We start from the raw sequence: 18,070 nt of genomic DNA on the forward strand, positions 1-18,070 counted from the left end.
GACTACATCAGCTGACTTCCGAGAACGCCTTGCGCCCTTGTGTTCAGGCAGGTATCCTTGTTGGCTGTACATATCTGGTTAGTTCGAAACTCAGAGGCATTATGGGCAAAATCGAAATGTACGCCATACTTGACTTAAATGTGCCTCGTGGAAGAACGAGACTGGTTGGTGCTGGCAGTCGATATCACCGGCACGTACATTTTCTATGGCGCGCTTGCTTAGGGTATGTAAATCCCCCTCCCGTTCTGCTCTTCTTATCCAACTCCTTCTGCCGAGACCCACTCAATTCCCGCTGTGGCCGGAAGCTACCTAAGGGAGCCGAGTGGTGGCGACGCTCACTTCTTCCCCGCCTTGACTTTTGACGCGGCACTCGTGTCGGTACCCCACTAAGGAAGGATACCACGAGTGCCTGAGGACGATGGGAGAAATAAATTCCTTTTGTTTCTACAGGCGCGCACAAAAGTAAAGGGAGAACGCAACTGTCTTCGAATATCTTTCACGCCTCACCTAATTGAAATTTGCAGTAGTGGTACGCGCATGCTGGTAGCGGAGGTTGTTGGGCTTTCTTGTAGACAAACAATGTTTCTTCATTTACAATCGAGAAGGCGTGATTGCACTTTGAATGGAATAGCGTGCTCCGTTTACTTATGTCTGCGCCTGTACGATTGCCGTGGGGCTATCTCATAGTGCGCTCGGGCAGAGGAAAGGCCCAGTGCGTCTTCGCAATCTGCTCAATTCAACTTTTCTTGCTTCGAGCTCCTCATTGGTGTGGCCGCAGTAAAGTTTTTATCAAAGTGGAAGTCCGCCATGGATCACTCGACGCCACAGTAAACGGTGCTTTTGGCTCACAAGCATCCCTGTGGCTGACCAGAAACGTGCCACTAAGCAGGGGAGAAGTTTGGATTCCACACACAGTTAGGTTTTCGCCGGAAAAACCCCTATGTTGTTGTTGTTAGCTACCATAACAATGGAACGCCATTTTTCTTTTATCGTGTACCGAAAACAAGATGGCCTCAATTGCGCCAAATTGCCGAAAAATGACTTCTTTCTGAGGGGGTTGCCTTCGTAGGAAAAATACCTCCGTTTTACCGGTGGCTCGTGCGGCTTCAACAAAAAGTTGTGGCTATGTGCAATCCACAGTACACTACGACGCCTATTGTGTGGGGCGGTTCCATTCCTTTCCGACATGCATCATATCTTTCCTTTTTTTTATTTTGTCCTTTCCGTGTGTTCCTTACTCTAACCGTGATGAACCAAAAGAGACAAAACTCACTACCTTTTTGTCTATTTATTCATCTCCAGCTAGAGACTGGCTGAAGTCAAGTTAACGTTTTGATTTTTGTTGGTTAATTTTTCTGCCTTCTGTTGCTTTTTTTTCTGCAGCCTTTACGCTTTCTAGCTGTTATAAAGAAGGAGTGGACCTCGCGCTTTAAAGCGACAAGATTACACTGGCAGTCCTTACTGTAGGCAAACTGAAGTTGGCTTGCAATGTCTTGCTGGACTATCGACGACGAAGATGTCCATTCAAAATGTTTCAAAAATTTACGTTGAACGACGCGTTAAGGACAGATTAACTTACTATTTATTGCCGGGTATTCATCGCCGAGTATTATACAGTTGTAGCTGATGTGCAAGATGGTATACTTGTATCCAACATTTGGTGGCCGCTGTCCGCCAGCTGAAAAAAAAAATCAGTGCCCAGTTTATCGCTTCCACAATTAAGAGTAACGGAAAATCGTCCTGCCAAGTGTATTCCTAATAATCGAACATGGTTCTGCTGCTTATATACTTCACGAAATATTGTGTCTGAAATTACACCAATTGCTTCAATAGGTCTGTTCAAAGGGCATAAAGCATCAGCGGCGTAGCCAGGGAGGGAGGGTGTTTCAATGTTAGAACACCCCTACCCCCCCCCTCCCGAAATTGTCTGAGTGGCGCGTCCCCTACCACACTCCTTTCTGCATTTTTGTTGGCCCATGCCATTCACACGCCGCATGGATAAATTAAAATGTAAAAATTAAATAAGAAGAGTGTCAATTTATTCTCGAAAAGATTGATGTCTGCTGTTGTGGCTCTATAATAGGAAGCGGCCGGAGCTTGCTGCTGAAAAGAGTCGCACTTCTTCATTACCGCACGAAGTATGGCGCGCCTCTTAATTGTAGGCACAGTTCACCCAACTAAAATTATCATTTGACGCCAGCCTACTTTTTCATCATTTGGAATGTCCTCACATAATCATAACCAATCGCGAAAATAAAAAAAATGCTTTGAAATGAAGCTTTGACAAATGCCATTCGTTTGCAGTTGGTGATAGAGGCAGTGACGAAAGCGGTATCCAGGCATACTGAACAGCAAAACGTAATACGCGAAATTAAAGACCGCGTAATTTAATGAAGGTTACCGCGAATATGTATGATAAGTAGAGGCGTTTGCTTCTACTGCGATGTCATAAGAGCGTTAAAACTCCGAAAGTGCAACGAAGGAAGAAAAACAACAACAATAGCTGTCGTATTGCAAAACTAGCAAACCGTGCAGGAAATTCTAATTTATAGACCGACAAAAAAATCACAGAAAATTACACGCGTCCTAATGCGGGTTATGAGTACTAGCTATGCAGACACAATCGGGTTCCAATACCATCCATTCATCGTAGACGTCACTTATTCATTCTTTGTGGTGATAATCTCGATCTGATGGTGCGAGAATAGCCTCTGCCCCAATCTTCGCGACAGCTCCAGACTGCCGCTTTGTTTTCCGTTCTCGGCGCATTCCAGATCTGCTGTAGCCAACGAGGGGAACTGAAGACAGCGCTGAAACAGATACGGACTCGTATGTTCTTGACAGGTTGGTAACGCGGTATTTCTATGCCCGCCACCCCCGCTTCAGTTATCCATATTTACACACTCCATAATCTATAATTAAAGCGATAATTAAACCCTCAATTTGAGGAAGTAAGGAGAGGTGGCACACCACTCATTGATTTTGGGTTTTCTGTTTAAAGCTTACTTTTTTTTAATGTCGCCAACGTTAGGGCTCGTGTGCATAGCTTCTTTTTTTTTGGAGGGGGGGGGGGGGGGTGCATTGCTGCGACTATCCCTGACAGCCAGCACTCATATTACCAATATTCCAACTGTGCATTCTGTACTGGAAAATAAACTTCTGGGTCCGTATCCTGCCCGTCACTGCTCGCAAAAAGCGGTTTCACTCTCAAATAATTTGTCGCGTTCATAGTATTATCAGAAATAATGCATATCGGCGTAGATCTGATCGAGTTTTTTTCCATTGGTATACTTGGTGGATCCATTATTTCTTTCTCTCTTTTTCTTTCTTTCTTTCCTGCTGCTTTTGTTCTTCCTTTCTTACTTTCTTTCCTTCTTTCTTTCTCTATTTCTTTCTTTCTTTCTCTCTTTCTTACTTTCTTTATATGTTCCTAACACATTTGCGCCCTTTATCGGGACATGAAATCAAGCTCAATGTAGGCCCAGGTATATGCGGTGGCCAAAGAACAATACATGAAGACACAATTTGAAAACGGCGAAAGCACTTACCAAGAAATTACAACATATATTTAAGGTTAGTAATACAGATCAGTAAATAAATAAAGAGCAAACACGTATTCAGCATATAAGACTACATCAAAGCGACTTTTTAAAACTTTTTCAGCTAACCCGAAACTAGGCCGGGCCATATGGACAAATATGCACAATCCGTTATATGTACAGATGAGACTACTTCAGGTACGAATTCCGAAAGTCTCGTAGCAGTGGCCAGAGGAACCTTCCTCACCTATGTGTGTTGCACAGCGTCTCATCTTCACTACATTTGCAGTAGCCCCAGAAATGTGCATTCTTATGCGCATGAAAATTCACCCAGTGTCGCGCACCGTTCAGTTACTGTCTGCACTTTCTTAATGCGTCGGCAAGTCTCTCAGCTGCTGGAGATGTTCTTCGTTGCTTACCAGAAATAAAACAGCAAAGTACTTACATTCGCCCCTCACGGTAATGTATGCATCTTTTCTCGGCCCCTCCGAATACTCCAATTTCAATTCCAGATTGAATTCTCTGCAAGGTAATTTTTCACGTGCTGTTAGCCTCTCTGGCATATTCTCGCCAGTAAAACACGTTACTTCACTGTTTTTTTTTCACGTCATCCCGTAGAGGCTGCATTGAAAACAGCAGCGACCAATGCCACAGTATCAAATGAAATGAAAATGAAGTGAGTCGTAAATAAACACCCCATGTCTTAGTCCTTGTACTTAACCGTACATTGCGCGGTGCTTCGAGTTCGTGCTCGCTTTCTGAACCTGTTTTAAACTAGAAGCTCCAAATCACACTAGCACGCTAAAGAAGCACCAAAATTAAACAGAAGTACGTCCCACACTCAAAGACAGTAATGACTCTAGTACTCCGAATAATAGTAATAGCTTAAATTGATAATAATAGCCATCTAAATTATTGATTACCACTAAATAGCAACCGGAGTAACCGTAGTTTGTCACCCAATAGGCAGAGGTCAGCTGACGTTTGGTGGAAAAGTAACGCTATACGTCGTCGACTACTTTCGAAAACAAGGAGTGGCCCTAGTTAGTAAGGAGTTTGTGAGAAGCCGAACGATGCAGAATGAAGAAAATGGCCTGGCTTAGCTTATGGTTAAGCCTAGGATGCGAAGCATAGCCGTACTTCTCGTTCTTCTCCGGTTTCCGTGGCTCTTTGTAACTTGCGCATTGCGGTCTGGCGAGCCGCCCTCTCCCTGGCCGACATCTCGCTGCTCAACTGACTGGTCGGTCGGTCGGTCGGTCGGTCGGTCGGTCGGTCGGTCGGTCGGTCGGTCGGTCGGTCGGTCGGTCGGTCGGTCGGTCGGTCGGTCGGTCGGTCGGTCGGTCGGTCGGTCGGTCGGTCGGTCGGTCGGTCGGTCGGTCGGTCGGTCGGTTTTTATTTAATTCCCCGCAGATGGTGGAAAGGGTCGACTAACGCATGAAGTGCCTTTCAGGCAGTCGCGTGTTGGCTTTGCTTTCGCTTTTATCTTGTTTTTTAGGTTTCCGTGAATAAATAGACCTAGTCAGAGACTACATAGCTGCAAATCAGGCCCACGGAGATAGATACACGCGTGCACTCTTTGCTTTCGCCGGTCACTACGTATCACTCAACCGATCGCAGAGCGGCAAGCCGCCACGAGACTGGCTTAAAGGTTGGTTCACTCCTCCCACTATCTGCGGGGAATTAAAAAAAAAAGGCCGGGAGCCCGACTGTTAATCGAATTTAGTTTTAGGAAATCGGCCGCATAAGGCAATAATTCAAATATTCTAAGAACGCTCGCAACGTGTATATCGAGTTCCAGCGGTGAAAATACGAGTCCGTGTTCCCCTTCAGTGCGCCTTTCGGGACTTCCATGGGAACGGCAGCATTGAATTGTGCTAAGACTGGCGAGATAGTAAGTTTCGAGGTCATTGCGGCAAAGGCTTTTTCTTGACGGGGTCCAAAGGAAGAATTTATGTCCTCCTTATAAGGTCGCTCCGTACCTGGTTATCCATTTGTTCTGAAAGGGAAATAAAATACGTCTTTTTATTTAGAAGCATATAACTTTCAGGCGTTCAGGCAATTTTAAGTAACGAATATACATCCTTTCTCTGCTCACATCTGTGTCAAATAAGGGCGGACTTAAAAACGATAAAATGTAACCGGCATAAAAGTATTTCTGGCTTGTGTAAAAGGTCTTACATGGACCGTGAAGGAAAGGTGGCTGGTCCAAAGGAGTCATTCTTTAGCTTTTCCTTTACTTCCTACGCATTCTCAGGCAATGAAGGACGAAAAAGTGACCGTTAAAATAGATCAGTGATATAAAAAACGCGCCAAATATTTGGATACCGGTGCCATGAATCGAGGATGTTCTCTACAGATGATGTAAAGAAGACTGCAACGATGCTGCAGCAGAAGCAGTCTCTGAGGAGCGACGCTGCTTGCGCGGGCAGTGAAATTAGAGCTTAAACGCTGCAAAATGCTCTCAGTCGAATCGTTTCAAATGTGTACTAAGTTCTCGAATTTAATTACAGTAGTGAAGCTTTTCGCCTTTTTTTATATAGTACTCTACACACTGCGATAAAAACCTCAGATGGTACCCACCTGATGTGACATTAAGAACTCCACATTTCGGTAGAAGGTATTGCCATTTGCGCGTCTGTATTTAGATTTGAAGCATTTGAATGGGTACCACTTGTTCTGATATCCAGACATATATTTTATGTAAAGGTCATCTGTATTTTTCAACCACTGCAAGGAAAGTGCCATTCATTTTTTTTTGCCACAAACCATACACTGCTTTGGCAATACAAAGCAAAAATTAATTTTCAAACGCAGCCCCTATTGCACTTCTTTGTTAATATATAAGGTACTACGAGCTCTTATTACCGACATTCATTCCCCTCGTTCTTTAATCAGAGCCTGGTTTCATCCAGTAACAAATGACGTTTAAATAGCACACTGACTGTAAAGATATCAGTACGTTTCATTGATATCCGCTGAAGAACATTCAAACACCGCAGTATTAAGCAAAACTCGCTTCCTGACATATTTATTTAAAAACAATGCCAAGTGTACGGTCTGGAAATTGGAGACTGCCTGCTGTAAGGTCTTTAAATCAGCAAAACAAAATCCCCCACCCATGCTGGAAAAGCAAACTTAATATTCCATAAAGGCTGGCAGCTGTATTGATGGCTTATGGAGAGTTTTTCAAATTTTATCGCTTCATTATGGTTTAGGCCTTAGCATATGTGTGATGGTTTACTTTTTAAGACGCCAAGGGTTCAGCTAAAATTTGGCTAGTTATATAACTTACGTAAACAGCTCCCACGCGCAATAAGTCTTCTTTTTTTTACATAGCTGGACTGTAGGTGGCAGTAGTGACGTAAGATTGGAAGTTGAGAACATATATCCCACGATTTTATTGACTGGGTTTGCAGTGTTAACGAGATAATAATTTGCATAGTACCAAACTCCAGCGCTCTGATACAGATCACGCCTGCAGCTCCTTTCAAAAATGAACTGCCACCAGGCCTCAATGAAGCAAGCAATCCTGAAGAAGTAACGCATTCAAGGAAATTTTTCAAACCGCTTACTACTGTAATAACTGATGAAATTGAATTAAGGTGAAGTGCATGAGACATTCCTGATAAAAAAAATACAGCTGTTCTTGCACAATCCATTAGCATGTTCCCGGAACAAGCCGAATAATAATCGCCAGCATTTGACCACAAAACGGAGATATTGCGCAAAGCACATTTAGAATTTTTAAGACTAGCAACCAATCAGATAAGATTTGGAAAAATTTTCCCGCTGAGCTAACCAAAGATTACAAAGTAGGAAAGCAAGCCTCAGTAATCCGAAGATTACACGAACCCACACAAACCTTAGTGAATTTAGTGAATTTATGCATGCGCATCATAGAAACGAGAGTTTCAACAAATATGAACATCTGAACAAAAAATTTTAAATACACAAAAAATTTCCACAAAATTTTAAGGCATGAAGTTAAAAAAAAGTGAGATATTCGTCAGAGAACAACTTTAGCAGAAATGCACAGAATGAAATGCTCACGTGTTCAGGGCTCCCCGTGTTTAGATCTTTGATTGATATTTGGTACCGCCATCAGTTTGATTGCAAAAAAAAAACGAAAAAATGAATCAACTCTCTCTGCACATCGTTTTCATCGATTTAATCAGAAAATTGTTTCACGTCAAAGGTTCACAGAGCAATGTTTATGCAGCGTTGAATCTGGCAACGGTGGGCAGTTTGCTCACAGTCCTGTAGGCACGATGCGTTGTGTTGTGTTGTGTTGTGTTGTGTTCGGTTTAATGGCACGTAGGCAACTAAGACCATCATGCGCCAAGCACAAGGAATATGAAATAATTTCTGCGCGATTTAATAAAATTTCTAAAAATGATTAGTGGTGTAAAGGGCCTAAAAGTTTACCTAGCTACTAATAACAGAAAAAAAGAGACTTAGGAATGGCTAAAGGTAAAAACTTTAAAAAGGTCAGGTAGCCTCAGCGTCCATCCTTGGCTGGGCAAGGATATCGAGGATCCCAACCAATCAGATCAAAGCCTCAGCCTTTTTTCTCAAGAATGAGAAAGCGGCTGAGCGACATCATGTGAATCACTGGGTCATGATTTAAAGCTTGCTGAGACAACCTGCTTCTGTTAAAAATCTAAATACACAGGACATGTCAACGATTGCATTATCACCTATGAGTAACGCGGGATGAAAAGTAATGGATTGATTATAAAACAGCGAAAAGCACTTTTTGCAGAGCTTTTCGAGTCTAGAGCATTGAAATAAAATATGATTTACCGTAAGTTCATCTCCACATGTACAAACTGGTTTCTCTTGTTTAGTCAGAAGAAAGTTGTGTGTGAGGTGCGTATGGCCTATACGGAGACGACATGTAACGACTTGCTTAAAACGGTCCTGGTGCACACATGACTTCCATTCTCCTAAGACTGGCTTTACCGAGTGTAGTTTATTTTTATTTCGTTCTTCCAAACGGACTGCCATTTTTTTCGCGCTTTAAGACGTACTAAGTTTACGCAATCTCTATACGGCATATTTACATTTTTAATTGGCTTGTCACGACCTTGGGAAGCGCAGAAATCTGCTCTTTCGTTCCCTTTTATGCCGACATGACTTGGTACCCAGCATAGCCTTATGTTTTGTCTTTGAGCGACGGCTCTTGTTATGTTGTGTATGATGTCGTCAAGCAGCGGAGTGGTTGCATTACTGTAGTTAAGGGCGGTAAGGACACTTAGTGAGTCAGTGTAAATAATACTGTTCGCGAGGTTCTTGTTTACTATTTTTTATATGGCAACACAGACCGCGTAACATTCGGCAGTGAAGACGGATACACACTGTAGAAGCCTTACTATTTTATTCCAATTACCCTGCACTAGTGCGCTTCCGACGTAAGCATCAGTTTTTGAACCATCTATATAAAAAGCAGTGAAAGTACTGTACATTTGCTGGAGTGTAAGAAATTCTTGTATTATATGTTGTTGTGGAATTTGTTTTTTATGGAACTGTGTAAGACTCAGATCCCAGACTGCAGGGAAGTTGTACCATGGCGGTAGTGGATCTCGCCTTCTGGCAATGCTTGGCAGTCTGTTTAGTGCACCGAAAATTTGGCACATCTCTTCAAATCGCAAAAGTAGTGGCGGGTAGCTTGCGGTTTGTTATTAAACATTGTTCTAGATGGACACTTTGTGGCCACTGGATAACATATATGCTTCTGCAGTGAACGGATCTTTAGAATGTACAAGCATGTGAGCATGGCTCTTCTGTCTGTAAGTGATGGTTCGTTAGCTTCTACATAGAGACAGATTGCATCCGACGTTCTGTATGCACCTGTAGAGAGACGCAAACCTAAATTATGCACAGAATCCAGACGTCTAAGGTACGATGGTCTGGCTGACCCATAAATTATACATCCATAATCTAAGGTAGAGCGTACTACAGCGCTCTAAATTTGTAAGAGACATGGCCTATCGGAGCCCCAGTGTTTTCGTGAGAGTATATTTAGTATATTCAGGGATCAGGAAGTTTTCTTTTTAAGGGAGTTTATGTGCGGCAGGAATGTGAGTTTTTTCTCAAATGTTATTCCTAAAAGGTTGTGCTCGTCTTTTACTGGCAATGTGACCTCGTTCAGGAAAAGGCTGGGATCAGTGTGTAGTCCGCTTCTAAGCGAGAAGAGAACAGCTACTGACTTTTTCGTGGAAAACTTGAAACCATTTTTATCTGCCCATGTTCTTAGTTTGTTTACTGTCAGTTGTATTTGTGTTTCGCATGTTATTACGTTTGAGGATGTGCAGGCTATTGGAGATCATGAATGTAGACTGAATACATGATGGACTTGGGGATTATTTTAGTTATGGAATTCATTTTTACAATAAATAAGTTCGTGCTTAACATAGAACCTTGAGGTACCCCATTCTCCTGAATGAAGTTTCTTGACAGGGTGGAGCCTAGTCGTACATGGAAAGAACGGTTGGAGAGGAAGACATTAAGGCAGTTTAACATCCTGCCGCGGATGCTGACGTCCCCTAGGTCGCGGAAGATCCCGAACCTCCACGTTGTATCATACGCTTTCTTCATATCAAAGAAGACTGCTGGACAGTGCTGTTTGTGTATAAAAGCTTCTCTGATTGTGGTTTCAAGGCGAACTAGATGGTCAGTTGTTGAGCATGTCTTTTTAAAGCCGCATTGATGGATGTCAAGAAGTTCACGGGATTCAAGGACAAAAGTTAGTCTGATATTGAGGACACTTTCAAAAGATTTAACGAGACAGCTTGTAAGGGCTATTGGCCTGTAGCTACTGGGGGAAGTTGGTGATTTTTCTGGTTTCAGGAATGGCGCTATGACGGCTCTTTTCCACTCTTTAGGTGTTCTTCCTTCTATCTATATTTTGTTAAAGAAGTTCAAGAGTGCTTCTATGGCAGGTTTGGAAAGTTGTGCAAGCATTTCGTAGTGTATCTGGTCATGTCTTGGTGCAGTTCTTTTTCCGGCAGACAGTATTTTATTTATTTCTTGGAGGGTAATTATATTGTTGTATTGTTGGTTTCCCCCCCCACTTAACGTAAGTCTGCTTTTCAGCTATATTTTTGTGCTTTAGAAATGACTGCGTATAGTGTGATGAACTGGAAACTGCAGCGAAGTGTTCCCCCAAAATGTTTGCTTGTTCTCTTATGCTTGTTTGTGTGCCAGATGTTGTCAAAAGAGAACTGTGAACGGTGAGAAGTTGCCATTTAATTTCCGAAGCTGCTCCCACAGTTTTTTAGATGTAATTTGACTGTTTATAGAAGAGATGTAACGCTGCCATGATGCTTTCTCGGCACTCCGACGGACGTACCGGGCTTTGGCTCTTGCCTTTTTAAAATTCACGAAGTTCTCCTGTGTTGGTTACGAGCGAAATTTACCCGAAGCTCAATTTTGTTGTTGTTTTGCTTCTTTGCACTCTTTTGTCCGCCACATTTTGTGGTTCTGTCGCACCAGGCCTGACGACTGAGCAATAGCTGTGAGTGCGGCACTTATACAATCCGTGAACTTTTCATTTATCTTATCGATGGTGAGGTTTTCTAAAACTATATCTTCTAAAGTTGCTTTAGCTCTAAAAAGTGACCAGTCAGCGTGGTGAAGCTTCCAACGTCGCGGTTTTGTTGGGATTATTTGTGGTGCAGATGTTAAACTAATTCGTACTGGAAGATGATCACTGCCATACGGGTTGTCAATGACGTCCCATCTAAAATCGTTAAAAACGGATGACGATGAGAAAGACAAATCGAGGGAGCTCATACCTCCCGAGCTTCGGCAACAATATGTGGCTTTTCCTGTATTTAAAAGACAGATATTATTTGAGGGGATGAAATCTTCGATTATTTGGCCCCTCGAGTCGCAGTGTTCGCTTCCCCAGAACGGTGAGTGAGCGTTAAAATCGCCAACTACCAGGAATGGCTTTGGTAGTGCTAGTGCATTTATCACGCCTTCTAAATCTAGGATAGTTAATGTTATGTGCGGGGAAGATATACAGAACATGTAGTTACGGTTTTGTAGCTGACGACGCTAACCGCAACCGCTTCCAGTTTTGTATTAAGATTGATTTTTTGAGCAGGAACACCGCTCTGAGTGACAATTGCGACGCCTCCTGTGAGTCTGTTAGCATGCTTGCGATCGCATCGGAATTTTTGATAATGTCTCAGGATATTCGTATGTTGTAGACCGAGGTTGGTGTCCTGAAAACAGAAAGCTACAGGAAATATTGACCCAAGAAAATGTTTTATATCATTGCAATTTCTCTTCTTCAAAATCAAGCGCTTCGAATTTTATCTTTCAGCCCATACACAGCCTCTGCTTCACCTCTTTACTCTGTCCTAAACATTCTGCCGTTGAAGTGCCTCCTTAATCTTAGGTTAGGTCTTCTAATCTACCGCGCTCGCAATGATAACAAACAACTTCTCTGTTTTTCCGCATCTTTCCTTGCTAATAGCAGTAACACTAGATTCTTTGAACAAAACAATAAGCTTCTACCAAAAGTTAACACAAATTATGGAAAACGAACTGCTTTTTTCTCCGCCATCAAAACCTGGAATTCATTACCACTAGCAATCAAATTCGCACGTTCCCAGCCCGCTTTCTACACTTTACTAAACAAACATCTCTTATTAACCCATTCAGCTTGATGCCATGCTTAAGGTTGCCTTAATCTTATTTTCTGTTCCCCACTGACCGCAAACGGTCATATTGTTACTCATCTGGAACCTTTATTTTTTTTTCTCCGCCTCTGTTTTATATCTCCGTTTATTCAAAGCCGATTGTTATCTGGTGTCTTTTTGTGTTCTTTCTCTTGCTCTTATTCTTTGCTATTGTATGCCTTTTTTGTTAAATTATGCCCGCTAACTATTGTATAACTTATTCATTGCCGCAAATTACACTAATAGGTTTTAACTTCATTCTATATTTATGTTCCAGCTCCCCTGCCAAACTTGTCCACTTTTGTTGTGAATTCCGGATGGGAGGTCCCCCAGACAGTTTTCACTTTGAGACCTCCTACTGTACTAACTTTTTTCTGAAACAACTCATTTGTATTTCGTTTTAATATACCGTCAAACCTTCAAAGTGAAAAAAAAAGCAATCCTCTACAGTTCCATTGAAGTAGGAAAGTCATCTTTATGTTTTTGGTGAGGATTGGAGGGATTTACTTGTTTTTTGGGGCCGTTATCGGGGTCCTGTTTTTTCTTCGCTCAAGAGAGCGGTTCCGCCGCTGCAAAGCGGGCGGATCGGGAGTTACCTCCATCCCCTCACTAGGGGTGCTGGACGACCGCGGAGAAGCCGCGGATGTGTCGGTGTCAGGCCTCCCCCGGCGGGGGGAAGTCCTGCGGGGTGCCGACCCGTGAGCCGGCGCTCCCTGCTTTGAAGATGGCAGAGCAGCGTTCGCTGTCCCTGCCTGGGGCGCGGATGGCCCTGCCATAGACTCGGTGGAAGTGGCCTGGGCAGATGCCGGAGTGCTGTGTGGTGCGCCGCCTCTGCGCCCTACATCAGCAAAGTTTGTTTTTGTGGAAAAGTTGAATTTGTTCTTTGCGTAAAAAGTCTTCGCGCTTCCTTAAATGTGTTATTTTGTTTTGTTTTCATTGTAACGATTTCTTTCTCATTTTTCCACGAGGGACATGGCCTTGAATAGGCGGGGTGATCGCCTTCGCAGTTTGCGCAACGAGGTGCTGCTCCTTCACAGTTTTCGGAAGTGTGTTCTTTCCAGGCACATTTTGCGCAAGTTTCGCGGCCACGGCAGCTTTCAGAACCATGACCATATCTTTGACATTTGAAGCACCGGCGTGGATTCGGAATGTAATGTCTGACATTTATTTTGAGGTAGCCTGCTTCTATGGATTCGGGGAGTGTGCTCGAGTTGAAAGACAGTACTAGGTGCTTTGTAGGTATCTCTTTGTTGTCTTTCCTTATTTTTATTCGATATACATTTATGACATTCTGTTCTCTGAGGCCATCAAGCATCTCTTCCTCGGTCAGGTGAATGAAATCTGATTCAGATTTCACACCACGAACGGTGTTTACAGATCGGTGTGCTGTAACTGATACAGCGATTTCCCCGATGGACACTAGGCTGGAAAGTGTTCAGTATTGGGCAGTGTCTCTGAGTTCAAGGAGCAGATCACCACTAGGCATTTTAGAGAGTTTGTACCAGAGACCCAAGGCACCAGTTAGACTTTTTGACACTAAGATAGGGGACATGGTTCTCGTGGTTTTTTTTGTTTCTTCACTATGAAGAGCATAGAACTTTGGAAATGAGTTTGGTTTATGGAAAAACAGTTGCCTCTTTCCGCCCTCTCTTGTGAGCGCGATCTGGTTTGGAAAAGGGGGGAGCCATGAAAAATATGTGTTGTTCGGCCGTGGTGCCAGCCACCCACCATGGAGAACAACGAGGAGACGGGACAGGAACTTGCAAGCAAGCCCTGCCCACGCCAGCTGTACACCACAACTATAACCAAATATGAAGCAACTCAGGGTAGTTGGCCACAGAAGGCTAACCCTAGCCGCCAGGAAAAAGGGAAGGTCTAAGAAGTGAACAGGAGACAGGAGGGTAGCAAGAAAGAGATAGGAAAGTGAAAGATGGAGGGGAGGACAGGAAAAGGCGACTGCCGATTTCCCCCGGTCGGGTCAGGCCGGAGGTGCCGTCTACGTGAAACTGGGGCCAAAGTGGTGTGTTGCCTCCGCGAAGGGGCCTTAAAGGCCCTAACGCTCGGCATCGGCTCAACCACCAGGATCCCCTTTTCCACGGACACGGCGACGCCACGCACGGCTAAGCGCGGGTGCTCGGGTCCGTGGTGGCGCACTGCTCACCATCATCCCCCTGCGGGGATGTCCCTGCGGATGCTCAGGTACCCGTGCTGTCGCAACTCACCAACGTCTGTATGAATCAGACGCCCCTGCGGGGTAGGCAGGTTGCCACTTACCTCGGTGGGCACGTTGTGATGACTTAAGAAGGTAACGGAGCCTCGCGTGACCAATCGGGGAATTTCGTAGGGAATTTCAAATTTCGGGGTGCTCACTGATTGGTCAATCGGGCTCATTGTAGCCGTGACAGCATCATCACGGAAATGACAAATCATCGAATTTCGTTACGGAGACGCAATAAAACGCATTACAACTGCCTAAATGCTGTAGCATTAAAAAAAGGCCGCCACCGTATGGAAGACTTTAAGTAACGAGCGTTAGCTGTTTGTATATGCCTACATAGTTCAAACTCTTTCCACCGTAATGGATCGTGAAGTTATCATAGGCACGCGGCAAGTGGTTGTTTCTACAGTTCTAATGGTAGATGGCGCTACAATTCTCAACGCGAGACGTGTTGTTTTCTAGTGGCTGCCACAGATGGCGCTGCGATCTCATTGTGGTAGCAGACCTCATGAAAATCTGAACATAATAATAGCTAATGCTCTCAAAAATGAAAATTAAAATGTTTTTTGGGGGGAACAGAACAGCGCAGTGCCCGTCTGAATTTCTGCGAACACGTATTCACACCTGGGGGGAACGGTCGAGGAAGGACTGAAAGGAGTCAGGCGAAACTGGAGCCATGGTGCAAGGCTTTGGGGACTTGACTCATCCAATGGGACTTAGATCGTTTGAATTTAATTGAAAGCAACTACTGCCAATGGCATAATTTGATCTGGCCCTGGGCATCCTAGAGACATGACCACTGAGCAGCCGTGGCGGCTCGAAGTCTAAACCTCTCAAACCATACTGTACTGCACTTGCTTCCATACAAAAGTTATAGGAAAATAGCGCACGAAATATTGCTACCAGGGCCGCCAGCACAGTGTCGTCGTCAGGCGTGATAATTAGTCCGTTTGGTTATTACGAGATAAGCCGACTACTGGTTCCCATAACAGCTGAAAAAAAAAGAAGCACTGACGCAAGCCGCAGGGTCAGTTGTCAAAGAGGTTTCTGCGTACCCAGGTCAAGTAGTCCATGCACGTGTAGACTGGGGCAATGGTAACATATAAAAGTTTCTTTTTGTACCAGATGACTCCTTGGTAAATAATCGGTATCATGAGTATTACTGCAAGACATGATACATGCATCAGTCATGAGATCGAGCGGCCATGTGAATTGCCACATGGAACGTCGTTTTATGCATACGACTGTCTCAAGGCCTCTGCCTATAACACCTGACTGTGGAGAAAGGGTGGAGTACATGACATTCTAATAGGCACTATTTTTATCCAGCGAAGTTTTGAACTTCTCAAAGCTCATGGTAGCTTTTACACAGGTGCAAAATTAATAAAACGCTTAAGATGTCTAGCAACTATGGCACAGGTGATTCCGTACTCACAGCATTCTCTCTGAGACTTCACGCACTGGTAGTCCCAACGCCGGAAGTACCCTTCCAGGCAGTGGCACTTGCAATATCCGGGCTTACACGCTATAAAGGGCACTCCTTCGCAAGTGTCTTCGTACAGCGACCAGTCAACGCACTTTGCCTTTTCTTGATTAGGGTTCCAGCACTCTGGAGCGTGTCGAAAAACAAGCACGAGCGGACGTCATCGTTATGAACGCGAAGGAAAGGACACACGTAAAACACTGCAAAGGAATTAATGAAACAAATTCAATTCACCAGCACAGCAACGGACCAACCAGTGCAAGGGTCATGGGCGAGTTTAAGACGAGTGTATTCAAGGGCTTTCCCTCGAAACTTTCGCAAAGTTATTGCTATTCTCTGTATTAAGGCGTAAGCCTTTCTTGACTCATCAGTGGCGTGGACAGAAGTTGTAGAGAGAAGTTTGGGGACGAATATTGTCCGCACGAACAGTTAATCATAAGTTGCATGGTAAATATAATAAAATATAAAGGTTTATAAGCGGCATTTGACAAGCAAGTTATATATAAAGAAATGAACTACAAAACTGAAGGAAATAAACATAAAATAAACAAAAATAAACAGTAAATAAAGATGTTTTTACATTACAAATACAAAAGTTAAAGTAAAATAAAAATCAAGAAAGCAAAAATTAGTGCAAACTAAAAAGTAATAAAAAGACAAAATAAAGAAAGAATGAAAAATTGAGTGTGAAAAAGAGGACAGGGAAAGGTTTTTCGCATTTCCGCTCCTGAGCAGACTGAGTGCAACCCTGTAACTTTTTGTTCTCACATGGATGCAGATACAGTTCGCCCGCGACAGCTCTCTTTGGTTTGCGCTCGCGAACCCATTACGCGAGGTGAAATGGTAGGAGCCCATTCCTATGGAGTTAATTAAGTGATAAAGCGTGCAAGCTCTGGAATCGACGATTACCGACTGGATAAACCGCAGTGACGACAGCTGTAGGAAAGATTTTACCCATTCATAAAGTGCGATTCAGCATCTTTTCGACACTTGCCTTTTAAACTAGAAATTACATGTCAGCCTCCATCTTGCAATTTTTGAATCTGTAAAAAAGCTCCCCGATATGTCAGAGCCACCACAGATGCAGATGCTCTTGGTTCTGATTTGTTACGTACGGAGTCCAATTACATGACAATTTCGCAATAAATTGGAAGGAAACGAGATGGCTCATTTCCGCAAGAGTTAGTGTTCAACAGATTGAGAAGGGATTTCAAACAAATGCCAAGCGATATGTAAGGTATCAATCAGGCTTTTGGCAAAGCCATCAGTCCGAGAGATAGTAGTGCCATCTTTTTATCATATGCCGTTTGCCCATTCAGGGTGTTTCGGCGCCGCCTGACAAGACCGCACATATTCATGCACCGATTCTTACCTGAATTTCCGCTGTATTTTCGTCCGCAATGTAGTCCTCCCCTGACAACATGCACGCATGTGCGGAAGTGTGCAAACGCGCAAATATTAGCTATATAGATAAAGCTGAAAGTTGGTTATGGCTTAAGTACCTGCTTAACAATAATTAATGTAGGTCTCCCAATCACGCTTTTCTCTTGAGCAGCTTATCTCTTTGACGTCTGCAGAGCTGACTAGGCCAGAAAAAAAAATTGTAGATAGGGATCTGTGGAAGATGGGATGGGAGACTGACCTTCACAGAAGAGTTTACGTGCCCCAACCAAGGTCACCAAGGCTGTGACAAGAGCGACCGGGAGGACGTTCATTGTTCTGGTCTCTTGACTGCCCTGCAGTATAAAAAAATTGGTCAAAGATGTTGCGTTCGTTAAAGTGCTGAGTGTTGTCATTTAGGTAGAAATTGCGAGTTAACTGAGTTTATTACTAATTTCAAATTCAAATTCAGATTATTTCTGTCAAAAACAACGCAGGGGGCTCTAACAAAAAGTGGAGCAAGTTCATTTGACTGCGTTCAAGCCCGCCTTTTCATGTGATACTATGACGACAGAATTCTGGTTGGTTTAGTTGGTTTATGGGGTTTAACGTCCCAAAGCGACTCAGGCTATGAGAGACGCCGTAATAGAGGGCCCCGGAAATTTCGACCACCTGGGGTTCTTTAACGTTCACTGGCATCGCACAGTACACGGGCCTCTAGAATTTTTCCTCAGACAGAATTCTACTCTAACAATGTGTA

The 18,070-nt window shown here is 43.6% G+C and overlaps 1 protein-coding gene across 1 annotated transcript; it reads right to left on the reverse strand.

Moving 5' to 3' along the window:
- Positions 1-3,589: 3,589 nt before the first annotated feature.
- On the reverse strand, positions 3,590-17,656 carry LOC149348302 (uncharacterized). Its single transcript, XM_089588052.1, has 6 exons — positions 17,573-17,656; positions 15,883-16,056; positions 7,590-7,615; positions 6,120-6,266; positions 5,519-5,535; positions 3,590-4,061 (listed from the first exon to the last, which is right to left on the reverse strand). Exons 1-6 carry the CDS (start codon positions 17,643-17,645, stop codon positions 3,908-3,910), a joined length of 591 nt encoding a protein of 196 aa, XP_089444178.1. The 5' UTR covers positions 17,646-17,656; the 3' UTR covers positions 3,590-3,907.
- Positions 17,657-18,070: the final 414 nt, after the last annotated feature.

This window comes from Amblyomma mixtum, chromosome 4, assembly GCF_055824585.1.
Source record: "Amblyomma mixtum isolate Tamu chromosome 4, ASM5582458v1, whole genome shotgun sequence".
NCBI lineage: Eukaryota > Metazoa > Arthropoda > Arachnida > Ixodida > Ixodidae > Amblyomma > Amblyomma mixtum.